The 15699-nt window shown below is 41.8% G+C and overlaps 1 protein-coding gene across 1 annotated transcript in view; it reads right to left on the bottom strand.

The window, feature by feature from the left end:
* Nucleotides 1-15432, bottom strand: part of plekhm3 (pleckstrin homology domain containing, family M, member 3) — a 30718-nt gene extending 15286 nt beyond the window's left edge. The window contains exons 1-4 of the mRNA XM_062402808.1: nucleotides 14375-15432; nucleotides 10217-11332; nucleotides 3041-3186; nucleotides 2541-2734 (exon numbers count right to left, since the gene is read on the bottom strand). Coding sequence (XP_062258792.1) covers nucleotides 2541-2734; nucleotides 3041-3186; nucleotides 10217-11332; nucleotides 14375-14894 — 1976 coding nt within the window. The 5' untranslated portion in view covers nucleotides 14895-15432. The remainder of the gene's footprint in view (nucleotides 1-2540; nucleotides 2735-3040; nucleotides 3187-10216; nucleotides 11333-14374) is intronic.
* Nucleotides 15433-15699: the final 267 nt, after the last annotated feature.

The following is a 15699-nucleotide window of genomic DNA, read 5'->3' as shown; positions in this document are numbered from 1 at the left end:
TTGATTTACCACTCATTTGTGACTGCTGTTACCGCTCATAAACGACACAAGTCACCTTGATCGCCCCATTGTGGCTGGCTGCAGTAAAGGCCATAAGCCCCGCCTCCTCCATGTTAGTTGATGGAACATGGGCCAAACTAAAAAGTCAAAGTACACGTCAAACACATTTTTCATAAAGATGGTTTCTGTAATTTTAGGCAGTTTTTAAACCCAGTGATAAAGGTTTAAGTGTACATATTTCTGATAATGTGTTGAAAACTCATGATTAAAGTCTTCTCTCTCGCTCCTGAGCCGACTCACAACACAAGCAGAACCTCCCTATGAAACAGTTTTTCTGTCTCCTTTGCAACATGTTATCACAGATGTAAACCTTTGATAGCACAAAGTCATAAACACAGCCTATAGTGTCCCATGTGGATGGATGTATGACTGTGTCCGTAGCTCTCTGCTCGTTTGCAACAGACATCTCTCCTCAGATTCTCCTGAAGGAGACTGATGACTAGGGGAAGGTTTTAGCGCCATGGCCCTCATCAATCCTACAGTGTTTGGAAGTGGCGGGGCACTAGCCGGCACTAGCTAATGGGAAAGAAGTAAACACAGCACACCACGATGCTGCTCTGCTTTGCTTTGCAACAGGGAACCATTAATATGTTTTTTTAGAAAGTAGATAAAAAATACTAGTACTTTCAGTTAGAAGGTAGAAGCCAAGCCTGAGGACAAATATTTGAACAATGGGACATTTAAACAATTAATAAGGACTAAAATAAAGACTTTACTGTTAAAGCATGTCACATTTTTCATAAAAAAAAAAAAAAAAAAAAAAAAAATCACAGTTTTATTCTGCTTCTATACATTTTCCAAATCTAAAAACATGGCTTAAAGCGCTTAAACCAAAGCAGCAAGAAAAACTAAGTGAGACCTAAAATTTCTCTCAAAATAATTTCTGATTGTTATGTTTATCTTTAGGTTTATGAATTGGTACTATCAATTGTATTAAAGTATATTTTGTTTGCCTTTATTTGACAGTGACAGTGACAGGGAGACAGGACAGAGTGGTAGAGAAAACGGGAATGACACGCAGTAAATGATCTGGCCAGCTGGGAATTTAACCGAGAACCTGATGCTGAAGACATACAACAATGGAACGCAATCTAATCTTTTGGCTGTCCCTCCAATTCAATTAATTTCAACAAAAAGCACAAAAGTTATTGTAATGAATACGTGATTTAACAAAGTAGATTAGAAAAAACATTTGAACTTCGAGACCGATGATATCAACTAAAGCTAATTGGGGTTAGGAGTTTGCAAATCCAGATTCCAGTCAATAAAACCAGATAGGAGATCTGGGTTAGTCAATCAAACATTATATGTTTGCTGTTGACAAGAAGCATCTGCTGAAGTGAATGGTACCTTGCAGGAAAAATACTTCAAAAGGTTACTGATGGTTTGTATTAAAGAGTTTAAATATGAGTTTACACATTCATCTGTCGAGAGTAAAACTAAGAGGCTATAAATAGAGAGTTTAGTTTTAACACCAGAGGCTTAAAAATAATCCCTGGAGGTTGTTGACATGTTTGCTCACATCTCATGGCTGCAGCGAGGAAACCACGGAGGAAGCTGCTCTTCTCCAAAACAAACTTTACAAAAACCGCAGTGACAGTGTGCAACACTACTGCGAAAATGTTGTGCGGACGGATGGAACTAAGTTGGAATTGTTTGGGAAGAGCACACATCACTAAATATGGGTCAAAAGGAGAACTGCATACCAACCTGACAACATCATTACAGCTGTGAGACATGGAGGAGGGAGCATCATGAAGCAATCTTTTAAGTTTATTATTGTGTTAATTCATTCTCACAGTTAGTTTGTTTTATGGGGGGGGGGGGTTACAGTGAAATAATATCTTTAAGAGTTTAGCGTGTTTGCTGAGTTGAATGATTCTTTTTTAGACATGCTCCATCAGATCAGAGTGTATAAGTGACCTGGAACGGGCCGAGGAGCATCTATCACAGCTCACAGACAAGGCTTTCAAAGTGGGATTCCACTCAGATAAACAGTTACAGCCCCCCCCCAAACATCACACATATGAACGAGAACACACAAACACGAACACACGCACACGCACACACACACACACAAACACCCACAAACACAGATCATACGAGGAGATGTTAACAGTCTGTATAATAAACTGTTTGGTCATCAACAGGGGGAATATCGCAAATATTTAAGTTCATCCGTCAGCGTGACTGATGAAACAGGCTCTTCATGTTAAACAGAAAATAATATCTGATGTCTCCTTTGTGTGTAGAAAATAACTAAGAATTAGCTCAACATCTACTGTCAGTGGATGATTAAGTTTGTTAAAGTTACATTATTTTGGGCTTTAGGTCTTATCAGTGTCTAGACATTTTTCCGATACTTCCTAATTTAACAGATTTGACACAAATATAACCAACACAGAGAGGATTCTTAATTACGTGATTTTACTTGCACCCACAGAAATGCACCAACCCGCAAAACTTCACTTCCAACCTACCGTCGTCGGAGGTCCTCTGCAACGGTTGCCCGGCAGCTGAACAGGTATGCCCGCAGCGACTGTAGCCGCTGCCGGAGACGTAGCACAGTGCTGAGAGGCTCACAGTGCTCGTACAGACAAGGGTTGAGCTGCTGGATGTCAAGCAGAGGCTCCTCATACACAAACTCCAGGAATTCTTTGGCCTGTTTAGAAACCTGAGGAAGAACATCAGAGTCTATATTAGGACGACTGCACCAAGGAAATCAATAACATTAGCGAAAAACCATTGTAATGGATTCATGTGTTAATTTAACCATCTTTATACATAGAAACTATTAAACTATGAAAATATATTGTGTTCAAAAGGGTACGTTTCAGGAGCTGGTTTTGTCCTATTGTCTTCACATTTGGACAATGGCAGGATAGCGGTTTAAAAATTGTCTTTATGCTAAGCCATATTAACATCACCTGGTTGTAACGTCAGATTGTGTGTGCTTGGGTGTGTGTATGTGTTGTCCCACCTTGTGCTTGCTGGTGTCCCAGTTGCGCAGCAGGCGAGCTGGGATGAGGAAGGAGTTGTCCTGATGGCAGCTCTGGCAGTAGTACCAGCCGCTGTAGCAGCAGACCTTTGCCTTTCCTCTGGACAGGCCGACTGGACGCTGACAACCTGAGGAGAAAAACATCCGGTGAGAGTGTGAGTGTTTGTGTACATATTTATAACCAAATGAAGGTACAAGATGATGCTCTCCAGAAAGTCTCTAATCATAATGAAACCAGTTTAGTCCCTCCTTAAAGGAAGTGAAAGTTGCATTCACTAATGCAACAAACTTTCAATTTAATGCAGTGCAATAATCTCAAGACATATTTAACAACATGTATGCAATAAAATGATGGCTTTAATAAAACGCTACATTTTGTAATGTCTATTAATGGGTCCCAACCTGTTAATCAGCCCTAAAATGTTGCACCATAGAGCTCTTGGTGTCATTCAATCGGCGGGAGCAGCAGTTAAAAGGAACAAAAAGGTTGTGGAGCAAATAACTTGATGTTAATATGTGTCAGTTTATTGCCCCTCACTAAAAACCACACTAATCCAGCCGAGTAAACCTGTAGACAATAAACAAAATATGTTTACTTTTAAAACCCCAAACTGTCAAATCTATCTTTTACATTTATTTATCATATTGTGAACAATACTAATTTAGAAATAAACTAGAGGTGAGGAAAGTTTTATTGTTATTTCAAAACAGTTCAATGTTATTGACTTTGGACTCCTGTAGGTCAGGAGAATGATTGCCCTGTGTTGGAGAAAAGGGACATACTTGAATAAAAAGAGGAAGGTGAGGAGAATTTCAATAGTTTGGGGACATCATTGTTCAAAGTTGGTTTGAAACTGTGATATGCTGCTGAATCTCTGTATTATTTCATTAATTGGGTTCTCTGTTAAAAATGTGGGTTTCTCGTTTGTTTTTTCTGTTTGATGTGTTTCTATTTGATGTGTTGTAAATATATGACGTAATAGTATGTTCCTTTTCTGTTGATTGCATGTCCATACTGTTGTCCATTTACGACTAATACAAATCTAATCAAAATAAACAATAAATAATACATTGGAGGTGAAGAGAAATAATCCTGTTTTGTGTTATTCTCATGTCATCGAAATCTACCTGACAAATTCATTTGAAGTGTCTAGTCTTGGCTCTTCCAGTAGTCACAACAGCAGACTTCAAGACAAAAGTGTGTTGTAGAACTAAAAGACCAACAGATCCTCTGCTCTATTCATCTTGATCGCTGCCCCATGGTCTGCTTTGTCTGCCAGACCCTTTAAAGTTCATTTTCACAGTGACAGGTGTCCCTTATCCACATGATCTGGGTGATAGGACATGGGGCCTGGAAGAAAACAGCAAGTGAAGATAGGTAGAGAAGAGAGACGGGAGACTTTTATCTAGGTTTTCAAAAAACAGACGGAACGCTAGGGACAACAGAATAAGAGGAAGAGCAAAGGAAGAAGGAACGTGTGTCAGCCTGTTTGTGAGTGGTGCCTCAACATAAGAAACTACACGGCCAAAAAAAAGGGGAAACAGAAAAGGAGAAGAATGAGACTATCGAGAGATTGGAGAGAAAGAATTGAATGAAAGAGAGGAAGCTCAAACAGGGACAGATGAAAGAAAGATTAAACAGAAGTGAGTCCAGGTCCCTTTTCTATCAGATAAGAATCTTAAAAGACAATATAGTCTAATCAGCAATGTGAGCCGGTATCCTGCTTCATCTGACCAAACGAAAGGGGGAAAAAATTTGTTCACCAGAAAGACTGAATGATGGACTGAACTACATCACTTACTCCTACTCTTACAATCAGTTAAGAATTAAGTTTTAAACTACCTATTACATCTTGGGTATATAAGTGATATATGGGGTTTGTCCTTAATTTTTTTTTTTAAATATACACATACAACCATAAGAATTCTTACAATTTTGGTCAAATTTTATCCATTTTGACAATCGAGTTTTTATATGTGTTGTTAACCAATGCAGATCCTGACCCGGATCGCCCTGTTAGACTTATTGGCTGAATTATCACAAAACATTTCTTTTCAGTCAATAAAACTGCTTACAGACCTGCATTTAACTCAAACAGTTACTTCTGAATTTTTCCTGCCAGCCCCCTGGTAAAATGTCTGGAATATGTTAGCCCATGTGAAAATACAGAGAGAAAATGTGTAGAGAATTTGCCGCAGGCGAGTGGGCTTGTTGATGATGTTTCTAACACGAGATTAACACTATTAATCAACTTTCAATTGTCTGATTCATGTTTTGATACTATTTCTCTTTATGGGACTTTGAATTTTACATCTGGTATTAATTTGCCTTATTTTAATCTCATCAAGTGATCCTAGATTCAGAGAAGTCACAGCATCATATGCCTGAGGGACTTCTACAGCGGGCAGGGTGAGGGTCGAGAGACACATTGACACAAATGAAGGAAACTGTAGACTACTTCTTTGTAGCCCAACAAAGGTCAACTTTAATTTTAGTGCAGAAGTTTTCCAGCACTGGAGCTGACTCAGTGACCCGTGTCTGTCGTATGACAGTCATCATATCGGTCCCTCAGGAGCTTTGCAAAGCTGCTGTATGGGTTTGACTTATTTTTCCTTTGCCAAGAACTGTGTGGACTGGATCTTTTTGATGAGCAGCTTGAGTTGGGTTAACTTAAATGTTTTCCTTAAAAATGTGGCTACTGTACAGAGAGCGTCTTCACCAGTGAGACATCTAATCACAATGTCCACCTCCAAACCCTCTTCAGTTGTGGTCTGGCTGTTCACATTCTGCCATTTTCACTGCAGCTCCAAAAACGGTAGATGCTGTGATCTAAGAATCATCAGCATCCACTTTTGCCAATGTCCAAAGTTTGTTTCCCCATCGGTTGTTTACACTTTTGACGGTGGTTAAGATGGCAAAAATCATATCTCACTGAAGGAACCATGATCAAATACATCTGTGTGACTCTGATCTAGGTAGGCTAATTAAAGCAGTGAGCTCGTGCTGTTTAGGTTGGATGCTCTTTTTTCAACAAACCTCAGACCACTGGTCTAGAGCCAGTCGGCAAAGGGGATGGTCAGCAGTCAGAAAAACATTGTGTCACTTCGAGGAATCAGCTGACCACCGGGCCGGCTTTCAGGCCAACTGTGGCCTCAAATTTAGTCTGTTGCTTTTGGGACAAGAGGAAGAGAGACGTATACGCCTGGAGCCTTAAAAAACTTGCAAGCTAAATAACAACCTTTAACCTTAACCTCAAATTCTATATATCATGTGGACAAGAGGAGAGTGCACCAACACACGCAAGCTGCAAAAGTACTTCTGCCACAGCTGCGGCAGTCTATTATGAGTTCTGCACAGTAAAACAAGCACAAAAGTCAGAAGAGATAATGTGGGACAATGCAAGAAGAAATAAATCTGATGCCGACGTGATCCTGACCAAAACCTCAACAACCTCAAGGCAAACAGCAGACAGCATTCACTCTGCAGGAAGTCTCCCCACTGAGCCGATAGATTGAGATGTTTCTGTTGTATGTATGTGCTGCCCCTTTAGAAAAAGTATACAGCCGGCCAAACTGGAATATGGGAGTGTGCGTAAAGTTTACATTTCAAAACACAAAAACATGGATAAAAGATTATTTGCAGATGTATTAGTTATAGGTATCAGTTGTTTATCTGTAAATTGATCCATATCAACATTATATTTCTGGTTTAGTCTGAATCCTCTCAGGTGTTGACAACAGTTAAACCCTCTGGGGGTGGGCAATTCTGCCATTTTATGCATTTTAATAGACTAAACAATTAGTTACAGAAATGAACTGATAGATCATTTAGTGGTTAGACTGCATCCCAAAAGAGTGTGGATATTTAAAAACCCGAAAAGGAGGCCACAATAATATTCTGTGGGCTACTTGCTTAAATGTTAGAGTAACGATTAACACATTTCTCCTGGCGACTACTTCCTCCATTATCAACACACAGTAACAAATGCTTTCTCTCATGGTCTCTGATCTTTTATGGGTCTTTCTTGGACGAAGAGAAAGAGGGACGGAGGAAAAGATGAATGGGAATTCAAACATAGCTCAAAGGTCTACCGATTGTACTGCGGGTCTCTGTAGTGAGAGAGGGAGTCACTTTGACCTCCCCAGGGTGAGTACAGGGGGGAGAAAGAGTGGGGGGGGGAGAGAGACGTACAGTCTCACAGAGAGAGAAAGAGAGAGATGGCATCAGGGCAAAAAGGGGCTCACACTTTCATCTGCCCGCCATTGGTTCAACCCAGCACACCTCTGAGAGGAGGAGGAGGGTCTGTCTGTGTGTGTGTGTGTGTGTGTGTGTGTGTGTGTGTGTGTGTGTGTGTGTGTGTGTGTGTGTGTGTGTGTGTGTGTGTGTGTGTGTGTGTGTGTGTGTGAGGGAGAGTGAGAGTTATGTACATGAGTGTGAATTAAAACTGAAAAGACGAGCAAGGCCCGAGCTTTGATGTGTCTCATTCACACCAATCAAACACTCAAATGATAATATGCACGAATGGAGAGTTCTATGAGTAACTTAGTGTGTGTGTGTGTGAGTGTGTGTGTGTGTGTGTGTGTGTGTGTGTGTGTGTGTGTGTGTGTATGTCAGTGTACCAGGAGCCCACTATACACATATCAGACTTGTGGAGTCTAGCAGGATCCCAACGGTTTAAATGGCAGTTTGAAGTTTGAGACTCAGTTTTAGGGTTAAGTTAAGGTTGTACCCTCTGCACATTAAAGAACTGATTTTAATAATGTGGGAGACACCAGACACATTGACAGATGTAACCTAATGCCAATTCCAGAGACATGTGAACTTGCAGAAACTTGTCTGATCAAACTTCAGAATAAAAACAAACATGGTGGCAGAGTGCCATGCTTGTCATCTGGTTGTGCTTGTTTGTGGAATGTTTTGCACAAACTTCTCACTCGCCCAATCGCTGTTCATTTCATCCAACAGGAGTTTACACAATTTCAAATAAGAAATATAAAATTATATTTAATGTTAAATATCTAAAATTCAAAATTAGGGAAATTCGGGGTAAGGCCAATAAGATTAACATTATATCTGTATTACATCAGTTGTGATGGTTAAGATGAAAGGATGTCAATGATGGGTCCCCACAAAATCAGGTGTGTGTGTGTGTGTTAGTTGAAGAGAGAAACTGTATCTTTTGATGTGAGCACAACCTCCTACTTCCTCCTCTCCCTCATATCTACTGACTCCCACTTCACCAATAGCCACCACCCACCCCAACAACCCACAGACCCACATGGTGTGTCAGGGGCCTGAGAATGTGCTCCACTGCAACAACAGGGGTCACCAAACCTAAGGGCACCCACTGCTCAATGTTTCGTGCATGGTGAGGGGTGATGGGGAGTCACGGTCTTCAAACGCGCACAAACCTTTTCCTTTTAAAAGGAATAAAAAAAAAGCTGCAGTTTCTATGTGTAATGAGTTGAATACATTTTACATTTTGATGTTAAATAACCGATCGCCCGATATGTATGGATGGACATGGCATGCATATGCAAAGGGTAGACTTGAAACAGGTTCAAAGAGAAATGGGTTCAAACTAAAGTAGGATACTGAACATGAGGCTTTGCTGTCGCCACCATCAAGAGATCTTTTATTAGATTAGTGGCTTCATATATGAATAATCAGATGTGCACTTAGGTTAACAACAGAAGATGAAGGCTTTTGATGAAGGCTTTTAAGGGGTTTACCATAGATAGTCAGGTCTGCAGGTCAGACCATGTTCCGTTTGTGTAAATACGATTTTTTTCCTTCTCCGACCCCTGCAAAAGTTGGCAAAGCTGTTCAATTTAATTTTAATTGATTCTTTATTTGATAGGGCCAGTGCTCATTAGCGCTCTGTAGCAGGAACATTTTGGACTCATTAACGCAACAACAGGGCCTTCACGGGTAAGAAAACTGATTCTCCAATTCAGGGTTCCGCATGCTAAATTGAGCTTCAACAATCTTTGAATAAATAGGGAAAAGCTCTTCAGTTTCAAGGTCCTGCAGCAAGTCTTTATTTGCCTCAAATCAATTACTGCAGGCCACTTTTACAGTTTCAGAAAGAACGCTTTAACCAGCATCACCACACACAAAGCAAACTGTTAATTTCAAACAAGCAGGATTAGAATGTGCAATGCCCTATTAATTGGAATGTATGACAAAATACTGGCTACACCTCAATAAAATTAGCGGTATAATACCGAAGGGAGGTGAGAGCGAGAGGAGGGCAGAGGGAGCGTCAGTGTCTACAGTTAAAATGAACATTCTCATCGTAAAACTGGTGGGAGTAATACTTCAAAGACCAATTTCCAAATAGAAACAAAACATGAAAATAAAAACTATAAACCTATAAAGACACAAGCCCTCTGTCTCAATCCTGTGGACTTAGAATACTGTTTAAGGGTGTTGGATTTAAATAGTGTAAAATGCTTTTTCAAGACCTGCTAAGTAACTCTACAGGAGACGAAGGTGCTCTGAATGAACTGGTGAAAGGAAACAAAAAGAAAGAGAGGAAAAGGCGGGAAATAAAAGGGACTGCGTGAGCAGAGGTGTGCTCTGTATAGAAAATGGACGTATCCAGCTGTCCCTCACATCCAGCTCTACCCAGAAACCCTTAAATCAAACAGCTACGATCAGGCCTGACCACCGCCGCATCCCCAGGATGCTTTCATTCGCCTTCATTCATTCATTCATTCATACATCTTTTTTTCTCCCCTAGTGCTTTAGGCCTACCAATTATCATCAGTTGCCCCCAGGCGGCCTCTGTCCTTGTTCCTGTTTCAGCTGGCCTTTCAAATAGCCTTGCATTAATAAGACAGTTGTTACAAATAAAAAAAGATGGTGGGCAGTGATAATTCAAAGCCCTCCTTAGAGCGAGAGAAAGAGGAGCCCACGTTTCACACCCAGGGAGAGTAAAAGCACTGCCTGCCATTTATGGGACTGTCTAAGGCCGGGTGTGGTGAGGTGAGGAATAATAATACTACAGGAGGAGAGAGGCTGTGATTGTCCTGGATTTCAAAAGAGAGTAAAAACTGGAAAAGGTAGATGCATTCAAAGAGACACCATCCTTCATATATCCATTATGCTTTATGTAAATATTCAATGTGTTATTGTGTGTGTGGGCCACTCACCTGCACATCTGAAGCTCTGAGCAGTGAGTCCCTTCTCCACAGCCAGACAGGTGAGGATACTGAGGAAACTGGTGGTGACTGACTGCCTCTTGGCTCTCTGGGCCTCCCGCTGCCTCCTCTCACGAGACGGTTTTGATCTTAACAACACACCCTGGAGGCCTGGAGCTCCTTCCCACGATTCTACACCTTCTTCTCGTGCAGGCCTCTGTGCCGCCACTGCCTCGCGCAGCATCTCCACCCATTCCTGGGCCTTGAGTTGATCATCAGCCCAAAGTCGGAGCACGTCTTTGGGGAAAACTACCTGGAAATGTTCCCTTCTATCTGTCCACGGCTGCCCGTTCTCTGGTTCCTGATCATGCTGCACAGCCAAGCAAGATGCCAGGGAGTGCTGGAGGACGGGTTGGGACACAGACCCTCTGCCCTCAGTGGGGAAGGCTTGGAAAGCAGATCTGGTCAGGACGAAGGTGAAGGTCCGCCAGTTGTTCTGGTCCATCAGCTGGTGGAGAAGACCAGCTTTGAGGACGTCCTGGCAGGGTTGGGTAAACAGAGGAAGGGTGGTGGGTCTGCTCACGATGCCAGAATTAGATTGAAGAGAGAGCGAGGCCTCTGCTGAGGTGGGGGTGTCGCTCTCACCATCAGGTCTGGTGTCAAGCCCTGACGGAGAGGGGGATGAGGACGGTGACATGGGTGTGGAAAACTTGACGACCTGTTGATTTTCCACTGCCGTCTTGCACTGCCGGTTCTCCTGCCTCGCAGGTCTGGCTGCCTGCACCTTCTCCCACATCAGCCTTCTCCACTCCATGGCCTCCCATTGGCTAGCTGCCTTCAGCTGGAGACGAGTGCTGTTGAAGAACAAAGCTTGCAGAGTGCGCTTATCGGCAGGCTGGCTGATTTGGCCAGGCTGACTGCAGGGCGCTGGTGAGATGACGCTCTGGCAGTGTGACAGAGAGTAGGCAGTGCCCAGCTGGCGGTTGGCGCTGCTGTCCAGAATGTACAACCGGAGCTCGCAGGGTGTCAGTTCGACATGACAGGGTGTCCAGCGGCCCCGGGGCCCCTCACGCTGCTCCATCTCACCCTGCTTCACAACACTGCTACTGCTAATGCTGCTTTTATCAGCTGCACAGAGGAGAGGGGGGAAATGAGGAGTAATGTGTGTGAGTGAACTGAGACAATTATCACCTTCCAACTGACCAACCAGGTAAAGTTCATCTTCTGCAGACAAAAATAACAGGTCACACACAATTGCTTTAATTAAAAAAACTGGCCTACTTTGATACCATTTTGATGGAAGAGTACTAATCAATCATTTTGCTAATGTTTGTAGCTTTATTTGTGGACATGGTGTCTGTCATTTATAGATACGTCAATAAATGTTTTGTTTACATGGCCTGCTGAAATGTAATGCAGCTTCTGAAATTTTCATGTGAATGATGCATGCTGTGCCTTACATGGTTGTTTGTATTGAACATTTTACTTCTTTAGTTTTATTTGTGTATACACATTTTGAACTCTGTTTCAAAATTTTAACAGTAGAAGAATTGTTTGAAGATTGGATGTGGTTTCATGGAGGGGTCTGTTTGCAAATATCTTACATACTGTAGATGTCTATAAAAGCAAACCAAATTTACCTATTTTTTAAATATCTATACTATTTTTTTTACCAACCAATCTCTGAATCCATTATTTCTAGGAAAATAAATGTACTTAATAGTAACAACAACTTCTATTACAAGCCTCGACAATTATGTTTAATTGTAAAACTTGACCAGAGGAACTTTAATTAAAAGATATTGCATTTTGTTTCTTTAACATGCTGAATCACTCAAGGAGGGAAAAGGGAAAAGCTGAATCCGACACAGCTCCTATTAACTAAAGGATGGCGAGTCAAGTGCCTCATCAATCTTGTAAAATCAGCAGCAGACTTTGTGTCACTCTCTGTCTCGGACTTTGCATGTTAACAATCCCTTTTGTAAAGGGAACAAACAAATATGCAAATTAGTTAAGCCAGAGTCAGGTCTGGCTGATTGGCAGTCTTCACGCTTGGGATGGTTGCGATGAGAATTAGGCATAGTGGCGAAGAGAACTGCTCAGTTCAATTAGCCTTCATCTCTACCTGGTAGGTTTTGACATCATACCCCAGTATTAGTCTAATATACACATGTAAGCCTTCAACCAGAATTAACACTTTTCTCTGCGTGCTGCAAACTAACTCTCCAGAACAGCAGCCCTCAAGTCAATCAAGACACAAACGTCCACTTCAGCCTTAACCAAGCAGCCTCACCCACTGATTAGGAAGCCAAAACATCATTTTAAACACCATTTTTAAATTAGACTGAAGGGGCTTCACAGATACCAATGTAAATATAGACTGCAAGTGAAAATGCATTCATCTCCTTCAGGGTTCATCTAAATTATATAAGACATTTGAGTCTTTTTTAAAAGTACAAAGAATGAAGGAAAACCAATCAGTGGCATACTATGTCATACAATTAATTCAGATTGACATTTAATAAACTGGAATGAGCAAATATTTACATCTGAGTTTTGTTGATAATCTTGTTGATAAATAACACCTATGACAAGGAGGTTATGTTTTTGTCTGTTTTCCAAAAACACCAAAAAAGATTTCCACATACTTGGTGGAAGGATGGGACAAGGGCTGAAACCATAAAATGTTGGCTTTGATCTGGACCCCACTTCAGTTACCATTGTGGGTTCTTTGTTTCAATTTGTGACATTTTTTGTTATGTTCAACAATATCCCAAGGTGTACATTATTGATTTGGTGATAGAAATCGTATGCATTTATGGGACAAAGTGTGTGCAAATGTGTTAATCCAGTTTTTATTTGTGCAAGCTCATCTTGCATTTCTCTTACATTTGTAATTAACAGGTGCATAGCTTCTCATTGTATAAACAATAAATTACTACGGATTACTTGCAAGAAAAAGGGAAACAGAAAATCTCCTCAGATAATATAAACAGATTTATACACTCTGTTGCAAGACATAAAGTAGCTTTAATAAAAGCTAAAAATAAAGATTATTTGCTCTACATAGGCATGTATCATCATTAGAATTTACCAATCTAAACATCCCCAGCTGTCACTAATGGAAAGGCAAACAGGCCACTTTTTACAGTGTGAATGAAGAGACGAGGCTGAGCCAAATCACGCTGCCTACTGCTTATTATCGTCCTTTTTCCTACTTCTCTCCTTTCAATACACATCCAGCCAAACTAAATAACGTGATGCCTTTTCACACATATGCTAATACTAAATAATCCTGCCAGTGTCAGGAGCCTGGTAATTGGGTTGCCTCTTCTTTCGCCTCATTTGAGTCCATTTGCTGACAGGATTACAGGCTATTATCCCTCAGGATCCCTCAGGATCTCCTTAGGCTTTCAGATTGGCCAAAACACACAAACAAACGGTGCGTGTGTCTGTGTGTGTGTGTGCACTCGCTGCACTGGCTATCATAGCACAGCTGTGTCATTTCAAGTTATCATCATCTTCTATCATTATTGCTTTCTCTGAGGATGCTTCAACATAAGTAGAGCATACGCCCCAATCTGCACAAATAGTCCTGGACTTCTGTCCTCCAAAAGCCTCTGAGAGGCTGAGACAGCTTTCCAGTGAATGGACACTCTATCCGAGCACAGAGGACAGGGGAGGTGTGCACTGTTCTTACAGGTGAGGTCCAGCCTTTTGGGCTTGTGTTAGGAATACGGAGTTCATTACCTGAGGACATGGCATCATATTTAAATAGTCAAAGCAGCAACAGCTCTTATTGCCATAAATCCCCAATTAGGAAAATCCAAGTCAGATACAGGATCAGTTCAACAAAATAAGAACATTAGTTTTGGTGGCAGCTTTTAGAAATTCCTCAAAACGTACTTTAACCGCATGGCTTACACGTAAAATTGTTCTCACTTATTACTCGTTTCTTTTTTCCTTTTCTTTTAGCATTATTTGTAACAGTTGTTAAATTAAATCACAGATTTGTGTTTGTTTTGTTATATTTTTAATGGCAAACACTTTCATTGTTATTTCAGCTAATTGTTTAATCAGCTCATCTTTTCTGCTCAATTTGGACTCACTAATTCATAACAACTGCTTTTATCAACTGATCACACAGAGATTCATACCATGTGAACTCACCTTCTTGCTGGCGGTTGAGGATCATGTTCTTCAATGTGCTACAGTCCACGGTGGGAAGGCCATTGTCCGTGTAGGCAGACGGCCGGTAGTTGACGTCAGATCTGGAGCGATTGTGTCCCTTCTTGAAGGCTGATTTGGACGAGGAGTTGGCAATGTGGTTAGTACACTCCTTGGAGTGGGCTGCCAGGTCGTTGGTGGAGCGTGCCCGGCTTCTCTTGCCGTGCCTCAAGCCCATCCCAAGCCCCAACACACTGAAGTTGTCAGCCCACGCCAGGCCTAAGGGGCCCACCTCTGGCTGCTCTCCGGCCAGTAGGCCCCACACGCCGCTGGAGCTGAGCTTCCCAAGCACCACAGTGGACACCTCCTGCAGCTGCTTGGGCTGCCTAGGAGGCTGGATGTTCCCTGTTTGAACCTGGCTTGGACCTTGGCCTTGTGCATCCATGCACTGGATAAAATCCTCAGTAGCCTCTAAGGCCGGGCTGATATCACCCACCATGTCAAGTTGCTCAAGACCCTCCATGGCTGGGTCTACCCCTGAGCTGTATATCTCAAAACTAGATATTTTTCCAAGACGGGGGTAGAAACCCCATTAGCAGGATCCACATGTCCAACAAAGCAAACTAGGCTATTAGGTACTTTGATTAGCTAAGAATTGGTGAAGAAGATCCAAGCAGCCTACAGGCTTCACAAACTTCTGTCTGAAGCCAAGTCCTGCTCCCCGCCTCAAGATAGGGCCTTTGTCCAGGGTTACACTTTTCCTTTTCCAATAGTGAATCTCTACCGCTTGGGGAAAGCTACAGTGGCATCATGCCCAAGCTAAACAAGACTGGCAGCAGCTTGAGACTCTCTTAATCAAGCCAATATGGGCGGCAAACAGATATTTGGCCAGATCAACAAACTTGGGGCAACAAAACAGTAGAAATCCCTCTGCTCTGTCTGAAATATTTAGGAGTCGGATACTAATTGTGAAAGATCATTCAAAAATCGCCCATCAGCCTTTTGTGCTCTCTTTGCCTGTCAAGTAGCTGTGGGGTCATCGAAAGGAGATGGTTGGTGGCTTGACTGTAACAAAGAAAAGGGAAGATAGTAAAGAGGAAGCATGCCCAAGAAAGGAAACACAGCTGTGAGAAAAATATACTGTGATAAACTAATACAGAAGTTAAAGTATTTTTCCAGATTTAAAACCTTTAAGTTTCACAAGGTAAAGCATCAAACTACCCATCACACTGATAGCATCTTCCTCACACTGACACTGGAGCTTCAGAGACTAATCCTCAGCAAATAGAGATGATGATCCTCCCTCACATGTCCTGATGAAATGATAC

The sequence above is a fragment of the Platichthys flesus genome, chromosome 13 (genome assembly GCF_949316205.1).
Source record: "Platichthys flesus chromosome 13, fPlaFle2.1, whole genome shotgun sequence".
Taxonomy (NCBI): Eukaryota; Metazoa; Chordata; class Actinopteri; order Pleuronectiformes; family Pleuronectidae; genus Platichthys; species Platichthys flesus.
The sequence above is the reverse complement of the archived record's forward strand: the minus strand, read 5'-3'. Positions and strand labels throughout refer to the sequence as shown.